General features: G+C 41.0%; 2 protein-coding genes and 1 long non-coding RNA gene across 10 annotated transcripts in view; 1 reads left to right on the forward strand and 2 right to left on the reverse strand.

The window, feature by feature from the left end:
* Positions 1-21,977, forward strand: part of LOC127008674 (protein eiger-like) — a 62,422-nt gene extending 40,445 nt beyond the window's left edge. Inside the window, exons 3-11 of one of the 7 annotated variants that reach the window (XM_050880976.1) lie at positions 1,855-1,982; positions 6,213-6,260; positions 13,112-13,316; positions 14,332-14,433; positions 16,280-16,429; positions 16,688-16,790; positions 17,274-17,410; positions 17,548-17,682; positions 19,236-21,977. In XM_050880976.1, the coding sequence (XP_050736933.1) occupies positions 1,855-1,982; positions 6,213-6,260; positions 13,112-13,316; positions 14,332-14,433; positions 16,280-16,429; positions 16,688-16,790; positions 17,274-17,410; positions 17,548-17,682; positions 19,236-19,364 (1,137 nt within the window). In that variant the 3' untranslated portion in view covers positions 19,365-21,977. The remainder of the gene's footprint in view (positions 1-1,854; positions 1,983-6,212; positions 6,261-13,111; positions 13,317-14,331; positions 14,434-16,279; positions 16,430-16,687; positions 16,791-17,273; positions 17,411-17,547; positions 17,683-19,235) is intronic. The other 6 variants (XM_050880978.1, XM_050880979.1, XM_050880982.1 and 3 more) reach the window with 6 other exon arrangements.
* Positions 10,462-13,105, reverse strand: LOC127008676 (uncharacterized). Of its 2 annotated transcripts, none has more exons than XR_007761243.1 (2): positions 11,858-13,105; positions 10,462-11,480 (listed from the first exon to the last, which is right to left on the reverse strand). It is a non-coding gene; the product is annotated as an uncharacterized LOC127008676 (long non-coding RNA). The 2 variants fall into 2 exon arrangements; XR_007761242.1 differs by having other exon boundaries at positions 11,764-13,105.
* A 922-nt stretch (positions 21,978-22,899) lies between the features above and the next one.
* LOC127008817 (uncharacterized) overlaps positions 22,900-24,038 on the reverse strand; it is a 1,937-nt gene continuing 798 nt past the window's right edge. The window contains exon 1 of the mRNA XM_050881213.1: positions 22,900-24,038. This exon is cut by the window's right edge and continues 798 nt beyond it. Coding sequence (XP_050737170.1) covers positions 23,392-24,038 — 647 coding nt within the window. The 3' untranslated portion in view covers positions 22,900-23,391.

A 24,038-nucleotide genomic window follows, 5' to 3' on the forward strand; every position in this document is an offset into this window, starting at 1 on the left:
TTTTACTGGTAGCCTGGTAACATATAGTCCCAGGTCTTTCTCTGCCTCTTTGGTGGATAGTGGAGTTTCCCATGTGGTATTGGTGTGCTGGATATCCCCTCCCAATGTACAGGACTTAATATTTTTCTTCATTGAATTGTAGCAGCCACTTTTTGTTCCATTCCTGCAACTTGGTGATGTCTTCTTGTAGGAAATTCGCAGTTAAGGTGTTAAGTAAATTCTCGGTCATACTGATTTAAACACGAATTGATAAACAGGAAAGGATGTATTATTAAGTCTTCTTGGCATACTTCTTCTCTCCCTCAAGAATAAATTGTTAAGTTGTACGTTTTCTAAAAGACTCGCATAAATATTCCTGAGCTCCTTTTTTTACCGTGATAAATAAGAGAGTTCTGAGTCCACCTGAAAGCCTCACTCGCAAATCGTGATGCTTATTCTTAACGACGAGTCTGGACGAGTGTAAAGCCGCGTCATCTGTTCGTTCCACACACACACACACACACACACACTCACCTAAAAGCACAAAATAATTACAAATACTTTCCTTTTAATATTGTAAGCCATAAACCAGACAAAAAATAAATATATAAAACACTAAAGAATTACTAAAAATGCGAAAATAAAATAAAAAAACAGATCACTCAAATGCATAACATAACACAACACTTCTTAACACACACACACACACACACACACACACACACACACACGCACGCACAGGCTGTAGAGGCTGTCAAATAACTCATCATCTGGGCAATTACTCTGTTTAGTCTTCGTTTGTGTTACAACAGCCGCGAAGTGTTTGTGTGTTTGTCTGTGTGTGTTTGTATTAAGACGTCGGCGGAGGCGGCTGTGTTGATGGCGTTGATGGTGATGATGAAGCGAGGGAGGAAGGTTAGAAGTGGTGATGATAGTTAAAATGCTGATGATAGGGATACTGATGATGATGGTTTTGGTGGTAATAATAGGAATATAAATAACATCAATAACAAAATAGGGATAAAAATATGATCAATAACAACAACAACACTAACAATTACACCTGCGCCTCTCACCTGCCTCATCGCTACGCCTCACCTGATCGCCCACGCACACCTTTATCTTTCTCTCTCTCTCTCCCTCTTACTCTTTACGAAAACAAACTAAACCACAGCTAACAAACCTTTTCTCTCCTCTCCCTTCTTCTCCCTCCCCTCTTCTTTCTCCCTCTGTTTACTCATTCCCTTCACTCCTTACCCCAAACAACACCTTACCTTATCTTCCCTCCTCTCCATTCCTTCCTTTGCTCAATCCTCTCTTCTCCTCTCCTTTCTATTCCCTTTCCTGTTTACTAATTCTCTTTTCCCTTACCACAAGCTTCACTTTCCCTCTTCTCTCCTCTCCCCTCTTCTTTTTCCTATCATTTAACTTCTTCGTTCTTTTCCCTTTCATCTATTTCCTCATCCCCGTCACTGTCTATATACCCCAAACAGTACCTCTCCCCTCTTCTCCTCCCCCTTTGTTCTCCCTCCTCCACCTCTTCTCTCTCCTTCCCCCTCGCTGTCATTCATTATTCCCTCCACCTCTTCTCTTATCTCCCCTCTTCTCATCCCCTCTGCTTCCTCCTGTCCCCTACCACATCTTTCCTTTCCTCTTCCACTTCAATCCCTTCCATAAGCAACATAGCACCTATTTTTCTCTCCTTTTCACCTCTCTCGTCTTTATCCTTTCTTCCTTCTCTCAAGCCATTTCATATAGTCAATTTCACCCCCTATTTACACTCCCTTAAGCCTTCAGTCTTTCCTCGTTACCTCTTCCTCCCTCTCCTCTCTCCATAACCTCACCTTCTCTTCTTTTCCCCTCGGCCTCCAACAGACCCAGAGAGCACCAAAGGGCCTGAGGTTGTACGACTCCCTGCTGGACACCAATGAGGAGGATGACGACCAGGCAGGAGAGGAGACTGTACCTGAGACCACCGACAGCCCCATCAAGCCACACCACAGGTAAGCGGAGGGCAGGTAAAGGTGACTGAGGGAGGGAAGGTGAGGGAGAAAAAAAGGTGTTATGGGGATGCTGAGAAATGGATGAGAGATGGATGGGAAAGTGAAGGGAAGGATGAAAAGAAAGAACAGACTCAGGGAAAGGAAAACCGAGGAAAGAGAGGAGAGAAATCACAGAGAACGATGTTGCAGTTATGGGAAAAAGGTGCAAAGGGTATTAGGTAGAATTAGATAAAAGAGTTATACGTGTAAAATAGGGAAATGGGGTTATAGAAAGGGGAAAAAAGGGTGTTATGGTGGGGAGAGATTGAAGGTTTAAGTGACGGAAAGGAATTGACACAAACTGACGATGTATGAAAGAATAACTCGACAGTAGATAGGACGAAGAAAACAACAATGAGGAAGGAGTTACAAAAGAGATAAAGCGAAATAGAGAGAAGGAAAAACGAATAAATAAAAATAAGTATGAAAAGAGGAAATGAGCGAAGATTAAACAACAAAAATGGGGAAGGAAGTAGCAAAACGGAGAACATATGAAAGAATGGATTGAGAAAAGTAGTAAAAGATAAAGACGATGAGGAAGGAGTTACGGATGAAAATGGAGATAACGAACAACAGAAATGATGAAAAACGAATACACAAAGAAGAATGAAACGAAGAAACTATAGAAGACTCAACAAGAAAAATCGTGAATGTGACAAGAATGGTTTGAGAGAAGGAAGAAAGGATAAAAAAACGACAAGGAAAGATATACAAGAGAAAAGAGAAGTAAGAAGAAACACAGAGGCAGAAAGGTGAAGGAAGAGAAGAGGAAAGGGGAAGAGGAGGTGAGGAAGAAGGGGAGAAAGAGGAAGAAGGTGGGAAGGAAGATGATTGGAAGGAACCTGTATACCCTTTCCCTTCCTCTTCTTTCTTTTCCTCCTCCTCCTCCTCCTCCTGGTGTTCACGTGCCTGTTCTTCACTTCCTAGATACGAGAAAGATGATCAGTAGGAGGAAGATAGAAGAAGAAAAAGAAGAAAACAGAGAAGACGAAATGAGGAAATGACGGATGACTAAACACCAACAAAAAAGGGCAAGAGGGAGACCTAATCAAGAGGAGAAAGAGGAGATGGGTGAAATTAAGCGTGAAGGGGAGGAGGAGATAAAAATGTGAGCTTCAGGGAATAGAGGACAAGATGGGAAGGGATTATGTAGAAGAGAAAGAAGGAGGAGGATTGCAGAGGGATTCAAGGAAGTGAGGAAAATTAGTAGAAAATGGGAAGGAGGGGGAGAAGGGAGAGAAGGGAGAGAAAATGGAGATAAAACAGATGTAGAGACGAAGAAAGAACGAAGAGAGAGAGAGAGAGAGAGAAGAAAGATGAGACAGAGAAACAGAATAAAAAAAAGTCCCCCCTTATCAACGCCTTAGTGCGCTTAGGCCATGAAAGGAAGAAGGGGAAGATGTGAGCCTATTCTAAAGGACTTATAAGAGGAAGGAAAGAAGAGACGCTTATGTTGAAAGAAGATAAAGAAGAAGGGGATGAGAAGAATAGAAGAAGAGGAGGAGGAGGGGGAGTGAAATAGCGAAGAGATGAAAAGGGGATGGAGAGGAAGAAGAGCGATAAGAGAGGGGATGAATGGAAGGAAAAGGAGAGGGGGTAAAAACGAAAGGAATGAAAAGGGAATCAAGGAGAAAGGATAACAGAAAGGAATAGCAACAATGTGAAAGAAGTATGGAGAGGAAGAGAAAAGAGAGATAACAAAAGGAAATAAATGGCAGGGAAAGGAAATGAGATAGAAAAGAAAAGAACGAGAAGGGAAGAGAATGGAAGGAGAGGATAACAGAATGAAGTGGATTGAAAGAGAAGGGAGGGAAGGATCGAGAGTGGAAAAGGATGAGAGAAGGAGGAAAATAGAAGCGGGAAGAAGAGGAATTAGGAGGAGTGGAGAGAAATGGATGAAAAGGAAGAGAAAGCAGAGAATAGAAGAGCAGATAGATAAAAGGGAAGGGAAGGGAAGGAAAGGGAAGAAAAGGGAAGAAAAGGAAAGGAGAGGGAAATGAAGGGAAGGGAAGGAAAAGGTAGGGAAGAAAAGGAGAGAGAGAGAGAGAGAGAGAGAGAGAGAGAGAGAGAGAGAGAGAGAGTCTTTGTCCCAGCGTTCTACTCCGTTTTCTTTCGCGCAGTAATTAAAAAAAATGAGAATAATTACAGGCACATTTTCCGCTCCAGTTTTTCCCCCGAGCCTCGACGCAACACCAGAGCCTCGAGAAAACAAATTGTGCGACATTACCTGATAACTCTCCCTCCCTCTTTGTCCGCGCTCATCTGGGTCAATTAAAGCAGAGAGCGCGATCATTTTCTTTGCCTAGTTCCTCTTCCTCCCTCCCTCACCGTTGCCAAATCATCGTACTCAAGAGCCACGTATTTACCGGTTTCTGCCCCATAACTATTGCCAAGAATCACCGATAATTAACCATTTGAACGATAACCATATACGAAGGCAGTTATTTGGGTGATGAAAGCAGTGTTTGAGTCGGAAATCGGCAAACATAAGAAGCAGAGTACGACAATCTGGCAACGTTGCCCTCAATACGCAGCTTCCCGTTTTCTTTTGTTTAGTTTTCTGCGAACGCTTACTTGGTGCTTATAAAGAGAACACAAAGGGGGAGAAGAAACATCAACAGTGTGCTTATAAAAGGAAAAAGGTAATAGAAGTGTAAAGAATGGTTATGAAAAGAACACAAAGGGTAAAAAGAAACATCAACAGTGTGCTTATAAAAAATGAAAGAGGTAAAATGATTATAAAGAATGAAATGCTTATAAAGAGAAACGCGTGAGGGAGTAAAAGAAACAGTAAATGCTGATAGAAAAAAAATATAAAGGAGAAAAAAAGGAAGAAATAGTGAATGCTTATAAAAAAAGAGGTAAAGTAAATATTGAGAATGAAATGCTTATAAAGACAAACGCGTAAAGGGGTAAAATAAAAGAAGAGTAAATGCTTATACAAAGAAATGCAAAAGAGAAGGAACAAACAAACAAAGAATGCCTAGGAAAGGACAATTAAAAGCGTGAAAAATAAACAGAAACAGTGGATGCTTATAAAGAGAGAAAAAAACAACAACAAATATTAAATACTTATAAAATTACAAAATTACACATAGGGGAAAATAGAAAAAGGACATTAATATTTTTCTTCCTTACGAATAAAAATAGCTTTTAATTATTATGAAGTGGGAATTTATATTTACACCTAATTCTAAAACTCCTGCTTTGATGAACATTGTAAGCTGATGAGTCTCCTGTTATGAAAATTAGGAACACGTCATTCTTCCTCTTTTTAGCAACGGAATAATAAAATAGATAAAAAAACAGACAAGCGTTCCTTTAACTCACTTCCATCATCTCTTTATTGAATGGTAAAGTATTATATGAAAGACAAGCGTTCTCTTAGCTCACTTCCATCATCTCTTTATTGAATGGTAAAGTAATATATGAAAGACATGCGTTCTCTTAGCTCACTTCCATCATCTCTTTATTGAATGGTAAAGTAATATATGAAAGACAAGCGTTCCTTTAACTCACTTCCATCATCTCTTTATTGAATGGTAAAGTAATATATGAAAGACAAGCGTTCCTTTAACTCACTTCCATCATCTCTTTATTGAATGGTAAAGTAATATATAAAAGACAAGCGTTCTCTTAGCTCACTTCCAATACTTTATCGAAACAAATAATAAAAAAAAACAAATAATAAATGAAATAATAAACAAATAAACAAATAAACAAATAAGAAAACAAATAAAAACTGTTCACTTAAAGATCCAGTATTGTTTCCATCAAAGACATCACAAATCTTTCTTATCAATAAAGTAACTTACAAAAAAATATACATTCGTTCCTTTATCTCTTATTATAATTTATTGAGCTTCGTTTCTTTATCTCTCATATACTTATTCTCTTAATGATGAGAAAACACTATTCATTTATTTTTCAGGAGTATTGCCATAAACCTGGGAAGCATTTTTATTCCCTACTATTATTATTTATCCATACAATTAAATCTATACAAGGAAGCAATACAGAACCATCCCTTTAGCCTTCCCATTTACCTCACCAATTAACGCACCCTTCCTCAAGCAGTGTTGCCATATAAGGTAGCCAGCATTCCCCTCGTTACTTGTTGCTTGGCGGTGTGCGTGTCCCTCCTCTCCCTTCCCTCTCACCCCTCACCCCTCCCCTCCTCTCCCCTCGTAGGGACGGCCTCCGCGACCCCTCGGGCTCCTTCGTGTGGCCCTTGAGACAGTAAGTGGAGAGAAAGAGAAAGAGAGAATAAGCAAAACAAAGCATAAGTGCAAGACGCGGCTCCCCTACTAAAACATAAGAGCATCGGGTAGGCAGGAGGTTCAGTCACTTTTTGCTGGACTTGGAGATATTCATAGATTCACTCATTTCCGTACTATTTTTCTTTTTATTCTGTTTGACGTGTCGTATTTTCTATTTGTTTTTCTTAAGTGTATCTGAACTCAGCGTATTCAATAATTTCTTTCTTTATTTTCCTTCATATTTTTTTACATTTCACTTGTTTATCTTATTTTCTTACGTGGAATCTGAACCTGAGTTTTGAACGATTGGACCGAACTCTCCTGCCTGCTCTCGATGTCCGTTTGTTTGTTTGTTTGTTTGATTGTTTGTTTAATAGCATGAAGCCCCCTCCCTCCCTCCCTCCCATCCATCCCCGTGTGCCTTGTGGGGTAATACTTCCTTGCCTGAAAAAATTAAACATCGAAAAATTTCTTGGTTTCTCTGTCTGATTTTTTTTTCCATGAGTGATATAAAAAAAATCCGCCGTTAACTTTTTTCTACGACATGTTTTTTGAAAGGCACTAAAAATCGTGTTCCTTTACCTACGGACACTAAAAAATTATCTTCATGTCACTGTTTTTTCTTCCTATTGCCCTTTAGAACCACCTGTCTTTCCATCCCTACCTGTAGCAACGTTGGGCGTAAGATGGAAGTATAGGAAGAAGGCATTATGTAATAGGAACTGTCTGTCTTTATGTCCATTTAAAGAACATCCAAAATTATTCTTCAAACACTATTTCATCCTCCCTCTAGATTGTCTCTCATCACTAAACAACATGTGAATCAACAAGAGATACGCGGGAAGTAACAACCAGTATTTTCCTATAATTGTTTGTGTTTTATATCAATGGGAAACTTTCACAACACCTTCAATGTAGATGGCGCCACTAACCATATCGGTGCCTCGGTATTGAATTTCCTCACCAAACAACACGTGAATCAACAAGAAATACGTGGAAAGTGACAACGAATATTTTCTCATGATCATTTGTGTTTTATGTCAACGGGAGACTTTCAAAACTGATTCAATGTAGATGGCGCCACTAACCATATCGGTGCCTCGGTTTTAAATTTCCTCACCAAACAACAAGTGAATCAACAAGAAATACATGGGAAGTGACATCTAATAATTTCCTATAATTATTTGTGTTTTATATCAACGGGAGACTTTCAAAACAGCTTCAATGTAGATGGCGCCACTAACCATATCGGTGCCTCGGTTTTAAATTTCCTCACCAAACAACAAGTGAATCAACAAGAAGTGGAGAGCAACAACGAATAATTGCCTATAATCATTTGTGTTTTATGTTAACGTGAGACTTTCAAAACTGATTCAATGTAGATGGCGCCACTGAACGTATCGGCGCCTCTGCCTTGAGCAAACACCAGACAGAGGGACAGATAGAAAGTGCTGCCCTCTATACTTGACTCTGAAAATCCCCTGTTGATATTACTCGTAAGATACATGTTGTTGGCTGTAATTGAGAAGGAGTGAAGTACATTAGTAATCATGTGTTAATTATACTATTTCCCAGTTCTTAATTAATAACTATGGAAGGAGTTTATACAGAAAGCAGAACAGTCACGAGAATGATTTATACACATGCTACCGTGACTTTGATAAATATAGGACCGTAAGACTACTACTACTACTACTACTACTACTACTACTACTACTACTATTACTACTACTATTACTATTACTTTATTATCTTCACTTTATTTTTACTTCTACTACATAACTAAAAATAACAGCCACAACAAAAGACAGCAACAGCAACTACTACTACTACTACTACTACCACTACTACTACTACTACTACTACTACCACTACTACTATAACAGACGTGATGACAAGGGCAACGACGAAAGAAAATAACACTAAATAATAATATAAAAAAAAACTCGTACCATGACCATGTAGCGAAAAGATAACGATCTAAATGGGAGAAACGAGAGAGAGAGAGAGAGAGAGAGAGAGAGAGAGAGGTAAGCATTACACGGTGTTAAGAATATAGTTCCTCCGAGGGTAATTACTAAACCAGCTTCTTCTCCTCCTCCACATTCCTCTCTCTCTCTCTCTCTCTCTCTCTCTCTCTGTTTTGGGCATTCATATATTTTTCCCTAAGCCGTGTGCAAACAGGTCATGATTCTCTACTAGTCTCGTTCCTCGCTTGCTTATCTTCGTCTCCTCTCTTGCTATGCCTGTTTGTTTGCTCTAAGGCCGCTACTGTGTGTGTGCGTGTGTGTGTGTGTGTGTGTGTGTGTGTGTGTGTGTGTGTGTGTGTGTGTGTGTGTGTGAACGGTTTTTCCATTCATCTCATTTGCCTTTAAAACTATGCATACTTTTTTTTCATTCGCTCAATTCCTCCTTCCCCTCCTCCTCTTCTTCTTCTTCTTCCTCCTCCTCCTCCTCCTTATTTTTGTTTTCCTCTTCTCTTTCACCATCTCATCATCATTACTTTGCTTTTTTCTATTCTATTATTCTCTCTTAATTTCCTCCTCCTCCTCCTCCTCCTCCTCCTCCTCCTGTACCTTTTTCCTCTTCCTCCTCTCACCTTCATCCTCTTCCTCTCCCTGCATTTCCTGTTTATATAAGTGTAGACAATAACACACACACACACACACACACACACACACACACACACACACACACACACACACACACACACACACACACATTCACAGCCACCCACACTAACGTACATACACACATACATGCATTCATAGATTCCATTCGCCCAAATATACTCACACCCACTCTCTCTCTCTCTCTCTCTCTCTCTCTCTCTCTCTCTCTCTCTCTCTCTCTCTCTCTCTCTCTCTCTCTCTCTCTCTCTCTCTCACACACACGCACACACGCATTTTAAGCCGTTGCAGACAGACCTGGGTGTGTGTGTGTGTGTGTGTGTGTGTGTGTGTGCGTGTGTGTGTGTGCGTGTGTGTGTGTGTGTAAGGAAGGTGTACACACATACCATACTAGAGGCATGTGCGCTTACGTCATCAAGGAAACGGAGAGAGAGAGAGAGAGAGAGAGAGAGAGAGAGAGAGAGAGAGAGAGAGAGAGAGAGAGAGAGTGACGTCACGGCATTAGGCAAGGATGAGATAAGAACATTGCTTACACGTTTGTTTGTTTGTGTGTGTGTTTGTTGCTCTCTTTCTGTGGTGCATATTTTGGCTTTTTTTTCTTTTTATTGTTTAATTGTGGATGTAATTATGGTATTATTTGTCTTGCTTCTTCTTCTTTTCTTTCTTTTATGTCTTTTTTTTCTGCTCTACTTCTTCTTTTCCCTTTTTCTTTTCTTCATCAATCTCTAGTTTTTTTTCCTCCACTTTCTTCCTTCAGTGAATTCCTCTTTGTCCATTTCTTCTTCCTCTTACGTGGCTTTCTCTAAATACATTCCTCTTTTCTCCTTTCTTTATTTCTTCTTCTTCTTCGTCTTCTCCTTTTCTTCTTCTTCTTCTTTTTCTTTTGTTTACTCTCCTTTTATTCCTCTTTATTCTTACGGTTTTCATCTTTGTTATCCTCTTCTCTTGTCCATTAATATTTGTTCTTATCTTTCTTTTCATATTTTCTTTTAACCTGATTTTCTTTTTCTTTCTTCTTCGTCGTCGTCTTTGTCTTCTTTGTCTTATCCATTTTCCTCCTCCTCTTCCAAATCCTCCTCCTCCTTTCCTTCTCTTCCTCCTTCTCCTCCTCCTCCTCCACTTCCTCTTCCTCCTCCTTCTCCTCGGCTTGACAGAGGGAGGAGTTGGCGCCAGTTTAAGGTAACAGGTATTTTGATATCCTTTCCGTCTACTCTCTCTCTCTCTCTCTCTCTCTCTCTCTCTCTCTCTCTCTCTCTCTCTCTCTCTCTCTCCCGTACCGTTGAGCAATTATGTCCTTGTGGTATTTCATTACAGAGAGAGAGAGAGAGAGAGAGAGAGAGAGAGAGAGAGAGAGAGAGAGAGAGAGATACTGTACACTACTTGACACTTATCGTACTGTTACATCACGTTGTGTTTACCTCTGACATCATCGCCTGTCGTATGTTCCTGAGAAGTTGTTGTACGCGGGGTCTTGTTTTGCTATTTGTCACTCGTGTTCTCTCCTTCCTTGTTCTAATGTGTTCTCACGTGAGAGGGGATAGGATTACACACACACACACACACACACACACACACACACACACACACACACACACACACACACACACACACACACACACACACACATTTACACACAGTAGTTTCTTTATTTGAGGCAAAGTGAGATGATTCATGTAACTAATTTACGTGCCTTTCTCTCTCTCTCTCTCTCTCTCTCTCTCTCTCTCTCTCTCTCTCTCTCTCTCTCTCTCTCTCTCTCTCTCTTTCCCCAAATAAGGCAAATTGACCATGAGCGCACACACACACACACACACACACACACACACACACACACGCACACACACACCACAGGTAAATACACAGGTACACGCAAATTACAGGTATAGGTAAGATAACATAATGAACACCTTGGTTGGGTATACGTAATAACGATCTATATTTTGATGCACCGAATAAGTAGAGTTCATTTTTATATCATACCGGAGACGAATTGAATGAACGGTTACCACTCTTTAATCTTCGTTTTGAGCGGGATTTATTTTTTTTGTGTGTGTGGATAATCTGTTTGTAGAGAGCATGAGCAGACTGACAAAAAAAATTAAGTGTGTGAAATTAATAAGGAGAACGCTTCCGTGTGGTAATTTATCTAACACTACTATATTTTAATTGCTTCTATATTTATTAGCATTTCCTATTATGTCTTATTTACTCTGTCTTTCATTTATACAACCTTGATGAACCTTCCTATTCCTATTTTTATTTGTCTTGTGTATGTTTTTCCTTCATATTTTTGTCTTTTGTTTTGTATTTTTGTCTCTATCCAAATATTGCCTTGTTGACACATATATTTTCACTTTCTTCGTAAACTATCATGAACTTTCTGGAATACAATAAAATGCTCATAAAATGTCTTCCAATCCCTTGTTCTTTCCTGACACTACACAGATATTTCCATTTTCTTCGTGAACTATTATGAACTTTCTGGACCACAATGAAATGCTCCTAAAATGTCTGCCAATCCCTTGATCCTTCCTGACACCATTTCCATTTTCTTCGTGAACTATTATGAACTTTTCTGGACCACAATGAAATGGTCCTAAAATGTCTGCCAATCCCTTGATCCTTCCTGACACCATTTCCATTTTCTTCGTGAACTATTATGAACTTTTCTGGACCACAATGAAATGGTCCTAAAATGTCTGCCAATCCCTTGATCCTTCCTGACACCATTTCCATTTTCTTCGTGAACTATTATGAACTTTTCTGGACCACAATGAAATGGTCCTAAAATGTCTGCCAATCCCTTGATCCTTCCTGACACCATTTCCATTTTCTTCGTGAACTATTATGAACTTTTCTGGACCACAATGAAATGCTCCTAAAATGTCTGCCAATCCCTTGTTCCTTCCTGACACCATTTCCATTTTCTTCGTGAACTGTTATGAACTTTTCTGGACCACAATGAAATGGTCCTAAAATGTCTGCCAATCCCTTGATCCTTCGCGACACAACATACTTCTTCCCTGTCTGTCTTCGGGATGTGTTCTTCTTCCTCCCCTGTATCGCTTTGGTGCATTCGCTTATTCGTTTGTTTCCCTAATACATCTGCTTCTCACACACCTTATACATCCTTATCCTCCTCCTACATCTCCACCTCCATCACATCTATTCCTCTTTTTTTCCGTCCTGTTCCTTATTTTTACCTTTCTTATCGCTTCGTTTTCCATTATATCTTATTCTCTCTCATTTTCTCCGTCTCCACCTTCGTCTTTTCTTACTTTCTAAAGCAATCACTTCTACACATTCCTCCTATTTTCTCTCTTTTTATCCATCCAGTACCCTCTTCTCCTTTCCTTCGTCAATCGTTTTTTATATTTCTCTTAATCCACATTCTTTCTTCTCTTCCCGTTATTCCCACATCTTATCAGTCCTCCACGTCATATCCTCCTCCTCCACCCCTTTAAACTTTCCTCACATTCCTCATCCACACCCACACCCCTTACAGCCTTCATCTAGACCTCCACCTCCTCCCTCCTTCTTCCCTCCCTCCCTCCACACCAAAGCAAACTCCACATTCCTCCGTACACTCCCTCCCTCCCTTCCTCTCTCCTTCCCTCTTTACATACCCAAGCAAACCCAAATCCCTGCCTTCACATCTGCCATCTATATGCACACCTCGTCACATCCACATTTACCTGAACCACCTTACCTATACCTGTCTTTGCTATACCACCTTGCCCATCACACCTGTACCTTCAATACCTGTCTTAAACTACCTTCCGGCATATATCACCACCTGTACCACCACCACCACCACCTGTCTACAATCAAACCACCTCTCCATCACCACCACCACCGCTATCCACAATACCTGTCCATACCTGTTCCGTATCAATCCACCTTCCATCCTATACACCTCCATCTCCATCACCTTTATCACACCACCGCTTACACTCACACCTCCTCAACACCTCCTCCTCCACATCTCCGGTACACGCTATGAGACCTTGCCTAACACACCCATGTCCACAATCAATCCACCTTCCAGCCTATACACCTCCATCTCCATCACATGAATTACACCACCGCTTACACTCACACCTCCTCAACACCTCCTCCTCCACATCTCCGGTACACGCTATGAGACCTTGCCTAACACACCCTCAGAGCTATTAACGAAGCTTCGCCCGTTCGCCGCCAGAGTTAGCAACCTGTGGGTCCCTAAGAGGAGACGGGACAGGTTGCCCTCCTCCTCAGGCCCTCCGCCCCTTTCCGCCAGAACTCTCGTGCGCAAGATCGACTCCGCCAACGGCCAAGAAAACGAGCTCGCTGAAAATCTCTTCCCCAACGTGTCGCCCCCCTCGCTACGTCGCTCCCGCCTCACCGAAAGACGATCCCGGACCAAGGTAAGTTGTGGGATGTTCTTTGTAGGGGTGAATGGAGGAAGGGTGTGAGTGAGTGAGTGAGTGAGTGTGTGTGTCTGTGTGTGTGTGTGAATGGAAGGACGTGTGCTATAGAAAATGTGGCTCTTTTAGGGTAGACTGCTATATAGAACCTTTTGTTTTGTTGATTGAAATTGTGTGTGTGTGTGTGTGTGTGTGTGTGTGTGTGTGTGTGTGTGTGTGTGTGTGTGTGTGTGAATGGATGTATGTACGGTAGAGAAAATTTTGTTCTTAGAGGTAAACTGTTGGAATATATTGTGTTTTATTAATCTTATATATGGAAGACAACTGAAGTGTTATTTTTTTGTTACTTTTTTATTTGGAATGTTTTGTAAGTGTGTTTGAAGGTGAGTTATGCTTTATTTTGTTTTACTGTGTGTGTGTGTGTGTGTGTGTGTGTGTGTGTGTGTGTGTGTGTGTGTGTGTGTGTGTGTGTGTGTGTGTGCTAATTAACGCTAGGCCGCCCTAATTAAGCAGTACACGCATTAGTTAATTAACACTGATGACATTCCGCATCGTCGGCCTAAACACGATCCTTTTTAACATCTTATACTGGGCGGTGCGAGCCTGTAGTGTTGCTGTCGTTGATGCCGTTGTTGTTGCCGTAGTTTAAGCTAATGTAGTTGTTGGTGTAGTTTATCTTACTGACCAGAAGCAAGACTGGGATTTGTCTGTATGTATTTTTAGAAGCCCTTGTGAATGTGTGTGTGTGTGTGTGTGTGTGTGTGTGTGTGTGTGTGTTCGCGCTAAGTAGTAAGTAAAACTGTAGATTATGTGTAACAAAACTTCATGTGACACCCTTGTTACACACACACACACACACACACACACACACACACACTACAGCAACAACACTCACGCCCACCGACATACATACATACACTCCCACCCACACCCACACCACCTATCTATCCTCACCTCTCCCCCCAACACCCCCGCCCCCCAGCAGTCCTTAACCCCCCCCTGCTGCCACCCCCAGAGCCTGCACGGGTCCAGGCGTGGTCTGAAAAGGCGACAGAAGCAGCGGGTGCGGTCTAACCCAACGCCAAGCTCTGTGGTATTTCGATCTTCGCTTGTAAAGGTAGTTAGCTGACCCCTCTCTCTGTGTGTGTGTGTGAGTGTGTGTGTGTGTGTGTGTGTGTGTGTGTGTGTGTGTGTGTGTGTGTGTGTGTGTGTGTGTGTGTGTGTGTTTATCTTTGTATTACTTCACTTTTTCTTTCTTGTATTAATTTTCGTGTCTGTGTCTTTATCTGTGTATGCGTTTCTTCTGTCTATGTTCTTCTTTATATGTGTTTTATTTAATTCAGTTTACGTTTCTTTCTAATAACTCTTCCTCGCATTTTTCTTCCGTATGTTTGTTTGTGCGATATGTGTGTATGTACGTGTGCGTGTGTGAGTGTGTGTGTGTGACTAAGTGTTTATCTGCATCTCTCTCTCTCTCTCTCTCTCTCTCTCTCTCTCTCTCTCTCTCTCTCTCTCTCTCTCTCTCTCTCTCTCTCTCTCTCTCTCTCTCTCTCTCTCTCTCTCTCTCTCTCTCTTGTGTGTATAAACTTTGCCTTGAATAAGCACGTAGACCAAGTAGACTCCTGAAAGGCTAATCACAGCTTGTTAGTAAATGCTTGCTTAACGTTTAGGTGATAAATTGCCACTGATTATTTTTGTCTTCTGAAGTTAAGTTGCTTTCGTTTCTCTGTCCTGGTTTTAGTGTGTGTGTGTTTGTGTGAGTGTGTGTGTTTCTCTTTGTCTTAAGTTTGTTTGTGGTGGTCTGCCTCTTGTAAATGCATGATAATTAATGGAAATGTAAGAAAAATATACTTCACTTCACGGTTCTTTTAGTTTCTCTGTTCTTTCTCTTCACGTTAATATTTTTCCTAACACCTATTTGTTCTTCATCTCTTAATTTCTCCATTCCCATCACTTCACTGCCATTCCATATTCTCGCAGTCTACATTTTCCCAACCTTGCATCTATACATTCTATCTATCCACTTATGTGTGTTTTTACTGTCCCGTCCTCTCCTTTTTAAAAACCTTCCTTTAAGAATCAAGAGGAGGGTATCAGGACACCTCCCCTCCCGAAACTGACCTATCTTTCGGCCACTCCTTTTGACTCTTTTATAGGAGCAGTGAGTAGCGGGCTTTTTTTTCATTATTGTTTTCTTTTTTTTCCCTTGAACTGTTTCCTCTACTGTAAAAAAACAAAATTACACGAATCTAATCATCTAACATCTGTAACTGTCACAATCCCCAAACTCAAAACTTTTCGCATCCACCTCCGCTTTTAGATCGACCATACCTGTCTAATTACCGGATTTTACCTTTCCTTAACACTTCTTTATTGTAACACCATCCAGCACACCCATTCTACATATAATTCCCCTTTATCATTCATCGCTACACAACTTCCTTACTTACACTTCTATATCCCTTCTGCTCTCATCTCCGTCCTTTGCTATCCATCTTGCTATCATCTTTGCTATCTACTCTCATCTCCCTCCTTTATTATCCATCATTACTCCATAGCTATTATTCAACTACCTACTCATCCTCTATACCCGTCACAAAATCTGTATCTTTCATTCATTCATCATTCACCAACCGCCTCCACCTCACCGATCCATCACGCGTCTACTACCAATTCTGTGCCAACCTTCCTTCCCTCCCTCCACACTTCTTCCCACTCCTTCCACATCTATCTTCCATCTTTCACTCTTCTACCCAATGCTTTCCACACTCATCCTCGCTTCCTTCCACACTTCCCACTGTCTTCCACCTTTACAAACCCTCCACTAGCATTCCTTCCACACTCCCTCATCTTCATTCTTCACCTAACCACTATCAACCATTCCTACGCTCTCCACTCCTCTTCCACTCCACCCCGTAACCCTGCACCCCTTCCCCCTACCAACCCTCCACCCCGCCCCACAGGCCACCTCCCGCCACGACGGGTTCACGAGCCCCAACAGCGTGGTGCCCCAAGCCAACGGTCTGCTGGAGGCCCCGAAGGTGGTGCCGCAGGACGGGAGCAGGAAGATACATGCTTTCTCCAGGCCTCCCCCCAGCAGCGTCTACGGCAAGGTGAGTATGGTGGTGGTGGTGGTGATGGTGGTGATGATGGTGGTGATGATTTTTACTACACATTATTAACTACTATATTATAATGCATGTATTGAGCGAGTGAGGTATTGGTGAAGAGACATGTTTGTGAAAATGGAAAGGTACTGAAAAATGCAAAAGGTAAATATGCTGAAGAATGAAAAATGATATAATGCAATCTTCCTGTCTTCCTCCTCCTCTCCTGCTGGTGCTGATGATGATGCTGGTGCTCCCCTGCAGAAGAGGAGGAAGATCAGGAACAAGCAGACTAGGAAGTGGAGGAGGCGCCCCACCATCACCCTGGCTCACTTCACCGCCTCCACCGCGAACTCCACCCGACTAAGTGAGTTTTTTGTTCTTATACTTATTTACTTATTTATTCATTATTGTATTTTGTATTTATTTATTTTTATTTAATTTACCTATTTTATTTATTTATTCATTTCTATTTTTATTATTATTATTGTTGTTTTTGTTGTGTGTGTGTGTGTGTGTGTGTGTGTGTGTGTGTGTGTGTGTGTGTGTGTGTGTGTGTGTGTGTGTGTTTGACCCTTCACTACTCATTTACCTAATTATATCTCTCATTTTGTCTACATTTTATTTTTTTCCCACTGTGATTACCTACTTACCTACCTGTCTAACTATCTATCTACCTACCAAACTCCCTTCCTACCTACCTACGTATATGTACCAACTAATCTATCTATCTATTTATCTCAACTCCCTTCAATTCCTCCACCATCTCTTACCACCCTATTACACACATACTTTCCTCCCTTCCCTCATACCCGAAGCGCCACCATCAACACGTCCTCCCCCTTTGCAGGCCTCCCAACCACTGGCGAGCACCTGGACTGGACCGCCGCCCCCTGGATGGAGAAGCTCGGCCTGAACACCAAGTACAGCGTGGACGAGGGAACGGTGACTGTGCGGGAGGCGGGTCTCTACTACATCTACGCCCAGGTTGGTTGATTTGGTGCTCTCTCGTTCAATGATGAGCTCTTACTACCACTACAAATACTATTAACAACCATTACTACTACTATTACTGCTTCTACTCCTTCTTCTACTACTATAATCCCCTTCTCCCCTTACCCCAGATCCTACACGAGTCAGGACGGGCAGGCGGCGGTTTCCAGATCCTCGTGGACGATATCCCGATCCTAGAGTGCCAGGCGCCCGCTCTGAGACCCGCACCGTCCTGCCACACGGGGGGAGTCTCCTACCTGCCCAGGGTGAGTGTGGTGGTTGTACGCCAGGTGGGACGGTGGGGAAAGAGGAGGGAGTGGTGGGTGGATTGAGCCGTGTGGAAGTGAGAGAAGTGAAGGAAGGAAGGAAGGAGTGAATGAATGAATGAATGAAGGAAGGAATGAAGATATAAGAAGGAGGTTGGTGGTGGAATGAGCCGTGTGGACCTGGAGAAAAGGAAGCAAGGAAGGAAGGAATGAAGGTAGGAAGGAAGGAAGGGAAGCAAGCAAGGAAGGAAGGAAGGGAAGGAAGGGAAGGAAGCAAGGAAGGAAGGAAGGAAGGAAGGAAGGAAGGGAAGGAAGGAAGGAAGGAAGGGAAGGAAGCAAGGAAGGAAGGAAAGGAAGCAAGGAAGAAAAGGAGAATATAAGAATGAATGAATGAAAAATAAAGGAAGGAAGGAAAGAAAGGAAAAGGACGTATGGAGGAGAGGAAATAATTAAGGAATGATGGATAGATAGATGAATGAGTAAAAGAATGAATGAGTGAAAAAATAGAAAGTAAGAATGAAAATAGAGAGGAAGAGAGGAAAGAGGAATATAATGAACGAATGAATGAAAGGAGGAATAAATGGATAAATGAATGAATGAAGGAAACTATTACGGACGAATGGAAAATATGAAGAAAAGGGAGAAAGAAGATTATAGTAGCGAAGAAAAAGGGAGGGAGAGAGATGAACGAAAGGATGAGAAGGATCAGGAAAGAAGAAAGGAGAAAGCACGGCAAGGTGTGACAGGAAACAAATACCGATTATCACACTATTAAGGAATGCACTTGACAGGTAGGCGGCAGGTGAGATGGCAGGTGAGTCTTAGCCGTAACCTAATCCAGACCACCGCCACTTAAACGCCAAGAGGATCAGAGTTAGGCATTCCGAGCTAATCTCCTTCATTTACAACCCGCGATTCACGACATAAGTAAACGTAATTCGGATTGGAACCTACTTGTTGGGTATTTCCGCTTAAATGTCTTTCGTCTCGACTGTTTTATTTTTTACAAGGGCATAAGCTCAAGGGCAAAACACACAAACACATACCCCCCCCCCACCCACACACACACACACACAAACACACACACAAGGGAAAGTTGGATAGGAGTGGATATGGAGACGGGACAGCGCGAGCATTTCTCTTTTCCCGTGTCACAACTTGGTAAATACACATCGGATATGATATACTTCAAACGAAACTTAAAATAAAAAGTCCAAGAAATGACCTCACTTAAGAAAAATAACAATCAGCAATCGTTCTAGCAATAAAGAATAAATAAATACAACACAAAACAACACAAAAATAACACAAAATCAAAGAATTATCAACCTTTAAAAAATCTCCTTTCTTCGAAAATGACAAATGACAGAAAACCAAAACAAAAAATAACAAGAAGTACACACCAAAACACTAATATCACAACATACACTCACATTCAAAACAAAGAAAACATAAAAAAAAACAGCATACACTCTACCCCCCCCCCCCCAAAAAAAAAAAAAAAAAAAAAATCTCTGCCTCTCACCCCAACCTAACTTTCCCTTTCCCTACAGAACGCGGAGGTACGAGTGCGCGACCTCGACAACTACCTGCGGACGGTGCATGTGGGCCGCAACACCTTCTTCGGCATGGTGAAGCTGATGGACGCCCCGAGCACGGCCGAGGAGCTGGTGCTGGCCTAGGCGGTGACGGAGAGGCGGAGACGGCGGGGGAAGGAGCGGGAAGAGGTGACGATGGGAGGAAATGAGAGTAAAGGAGAAGATGGGAGATGAAAGAAGAGGCGGCAACAGGAGATAGAGTTAGAAGATGCGGTAAGAAGAGGAGTTTAAAGAAGAGGTGACGAAGGATGAGGAGTTGGAAGAAGAGTCGTAATGGAGAAAGAAGGAACGGGAGGAGGAAACCGTGAAGGGAAGTATACGAGGAAACCACCAAAGCGTGAAAGAAGAAAAAGGAAAAAAAGATGTAGATGAAAAAGGAGAAGGGATTTAAAGGTGATGGCGAAGGAGAATGGGAGGAATGTGCATGGGAAAAAAAAAGATTGAGAGAAGGTGAAGACGACAATGACGAGGACGACGAAGACGAAGAAGAAGAAGAAGACCGAGACGAAAACGAAGACCAAGACGAACACGACGACAATACAAAAAAGAAGAAAAAAAAAGATGAAGAAGAAAAGGTAGTGATGGATTAGATGAAAAAAAAAAGAAAAGTGGATGAGAGAGAAAGGTAAAAAAGAGAAGAGTAAAAATGACATAAACGCAGGAAATGGGAGAGAAAAGAGAATAGTAAGGCAGGAAGAGATCACAGAAGCAAAAAGAGTTGGACAAAGAAAAAAAAAACACAATGAACGAGAAAGAATTGCACAGGAAGAGAAGCAGACAAGAGAGAGAAGAAAACAGGAAGAAAATCAAAAGAGGAAGAAAGCGTTGGGGGGGGGTGAAGAAAAGAAAGTAAGAGAAAGGGAGAAGAAAGAAGAGTTGGTAAAGAAAGACAAAATATGGAAAGGAGGAATGATGGAGAAGAAAAAAAAAGGTACAGAGAATTGAGAGATAAGGAACCAAAAGAAGAATAAAATATAAAAATTGGAAGAAAAAATTGCGAAAAATACGATTAAGGAAAGAAAAGGTAAGGAAAACAAACAAACAAAAAAAGATTGAGAAGAAAGAAAACAATGACAAAGATATGATTGAAAAAAAATAAATAAAGCAACACTGGAGGAGGAAAAAAAAAAGAAAGAGGATTAATGGCCCAAGGAAGAGACGAGAGGAAGAGGAACAAGAGGATGAAGAGAAAGAGGAAAAAGAAGATAGCATGAACAAGAAGAAGATAGGCAGGAAAGAGACAGTTTGTTCACTACACTTTTATCTTAGTTATCGAAGGAAATCAAGGAAAAAAAAAATGAATCCCATGAACTTACAAAAAAAAAATTGTTTGGGAATATTTATAGAGTTTGATTCTAATGTTCTGAGGTAACTTATTTATTTATTTATATATTTATTGCAATACCTGACGCAGTAAACGAACTTGAAAGCCAAAAAAAATATTAATCATTATATTTTTTTTCGTTCAAGAGGACCCCATTATTATTATTATTATTATTATTATTATTATTATTATTATTATTATTATTATTATTATTATTATTATTATTATTATCGCTATTGCTATTAATCGTGATATCCTTACCTGAAGAATTAGTTTTATATAATCTCTCTTATCTCTTCTCTCACACACGGGGAGGAAGGAAAGAGATAGAGAGATGAAGAGAAAGTAGCTATATGTGAATAGATTTATATAACTCCAGCAGTACCTTATAGCATCTAAATATATACGTTATAAGTACTATGTGAATTTATATATATTTCTAATCGACCTTACACACACACACACACACACACACACACACACACACACACACACACACACACACATTGAAAGCTTGTAAAAAAATATATCACGAGAGGCTTAAATGTTGTATATAGATTAACTTAATTGTATCATTTGACGGAATTTAGTGTTTTAGAGTTACAAATAAAATAATATAGAAAAGTAAAACGGTCTTAGGGGGTTATTTTGCTCTAGATGATATTCTTCAAACTTCCTTAACTGTTTACCGGGCCAAGATGGAATTTAGGGAATGCGTTTGTTTGACCTTGCATCATTGTTTTGCGGGTAGAGATGATAATGATAATGTTAATAACTTTCCTAAATTATCCTTCCGCTATAATACACTTCCATGGACGGCAAGAGGAAACACAATGATTTTTTTTTCCTTCTTCAAATCAGCGAAAATTTCAATACTTATGTTTTTTCCTTAACGCGTTTCATTTGTATATCTGCTGAACGTATAGGATGAATATTACATACATACATACATACATACACATCTTTGACTAACCTGGACTTCCTGACACACCTTTGATTAAGCACATACAGGCATCTACACACACACACACACACACACTCCCAGCACACCTGTATAGATTTCTGCATACCTGTCATCCCATATACACACACACACACACACACACACACACACATACATACATACACGAATACTCTTACTTTCTAATGTCTTCATAGGGGGGAAAAAATACATACACACATACTAAATACATACAAAACATTCACTCTCCATCCCTTCCCTACCATAAGCATTGGCATCCCTGGTCCCATTTTCTTTCTTGACGCATCAGGCTGAGAGGGTGGCCTTCGGAAAATGTAGGATGCATAGAACTGTACATACTGAGTGCCTTGTTATTTAATGTGCCTTAATAAAGGAAATATTTTGTATGCCACCTCGTGTTTTCTTCTCCTCATCTTGATGGATAACTTCTTCATTTTTCTTTTCTTCTTCAATTTTATTTTATTCTGTATTTCTATTTTATTCTCTATATCTGTTTCTATTCTCTATTTATATCTTTTTGTTTTATATTCCTTAACTGTTCCTAAGCTATTATCTGTTCGTATCCTCTATTTTTTCCTATTTCTGTTTTCTCTTTCTCTTTGTACATTTCTCTTTTTCTGTTCAATCATCTATTTCTCTTTTTCTATTCAATCATCTACTTCTCTTTTTCTATTTTATCATCTATATCTCTTTTTCTGTTCCCTGTTTCTATTGTATTCCCAATTTCAATTTGGTAGCCTTAAAAGGATGTAGATTAATAGCCACCCACTTTTTCTACTTGTCTTAAGGACGTCCAATATTCCTTTTCTTAAACACACACAAGACTTAAATATAAAAAAGAAAAATCATCCTCACATCCAATACGGTGAAATAAAACAAACATGAAACACAACAAACTTTAAACCACAAAATATATGAACAACTCCATTTTACAAGACTGTCGAGTGTATGAACAACTGCAACAGTAACACCACCATTCACAACACAATATCAAGGTGTAGCGGAGGCAGGTAACACAACCCTCGAGCTATCACGGGGCGCCTATCACGTGGCTGGCAGGTTAATGAACGAAAGGTGAGACAGGACAGGTAGAAATCGCTTTATCCGTGAGCACTTGAGAGGAACGGGAAAAACAGCTACACACAATCCTACGACACTGATTATTGTTAGTATTTTTTTTTTTTTACAGAAGTATCATAATGAATTTCCCCCTTTTTTTTTTTTTTTTTTTGGGGGGGGGTTAAGACTAATATCAAGACGAGACTTATTAATGACTACACTCACCCATACGCATCTTCTTTTCTCTCTCTCTCTCTCTCTCTCTCTCTCTCTCTCTCTCTCTCTGTGCGATCGTGTTCTCCTTATTTCTTTTCTCTTGACATTTGTTCTCTCTTATTCATGACAAAAAAAGAAAAAAAAAAGGAACATGTTGAATACGTCCTGCATCTCTCTAACTTTTCCATTTGACTTTTTCCTCTATCCGATGCTGCTTTCATTAATATTTTTACAACCTGAACTTTTGCCATGATTTGCTTGCTGTAAAATGAAGTTCTTATATCCTGTTTCATAAGTCCTGCACCTCCCTTCACGTCCTCTATTTTACACCCAGGTCCTGAGAACATTCTGACACACTAACACTCATTCATAGTCTTGAGCACACAAACACACACCCTATCCAGCGAAGCACACCCCTATAAGCATAACGCTCATATCCACATCTTCACTCATCTCTACTAAACACTTCCTCGTAAGTCTTAACACACACCTTCTAGGCCACACTACAACACCTGCACGCTAATCACACCCTAGACAGCCATGACACCTCTTCGGATCAAAGTAATCTCCCGGAAAAGCGCCAACTTCATCGATCCGAACAACATGTAGCTCTGAGCCGTGTCGTTGAGATCGGCCGCCGCCAAGCGAAACCCGAAGTCCCTGAGACGCCGAAGGATTCCAATCGCCCGCCACGCCGCCTGCAGGACCTCATCGGCGGTCATGGAGGGCTTCAGGAAATCAAAGTGAACCTCCATCAGGATCTGGCGGACGTGTTGGAGGAGCTTAGCAGCGTCAGGGGATTCTAGGATCTCTTGAAAGACATCCCACTCATTCCCTTCTATGTCAATCTTGAGTAGGTCGATGCGAGGGTTGTCCAACATGCGAAGGAGGGACCTGTAGGTGAGGTAGGCGGCCACATTTGTCCTGTAGCCTACACCGTCAGTTGTGAGGTTGAGGACCATCGTGTAGTCCTTATCCGCTAGGCCAAGGGAAAGGGCGTGAATGTTTCTATGTGACGCTAGTACCTCTCTTGAACCTTTTAGCCTTACGGAGGGCAGGCTGTGGGTCAGGTTGGCTTGGTACACACGGTTCGTCACGTTGGAGTTGGTGGGGTCAAGGGCGATGACGCGGCAGCCGTAGTTGGCCAAAGCCTCGTCGAAGCTGAATTCATACCCGA

The sequence above is a fragment of the Eriocheir sinensis genome, chromosome 38 (genome assembly GCF_024679095.1).
Source record: "Eriocheir sinensis breed Jianghai 21 chromosome 38, ASM2467909v1, whole genome shotgun sequence".
In the NCBI taxonomy this organism is placed as follows: domain Eukaryota; kingdom Metazoa; phylum Arthropoda; class Malacostraca; order Decapoda; family Varunidae; genus Eriocheir; species Eriocheir sinensis.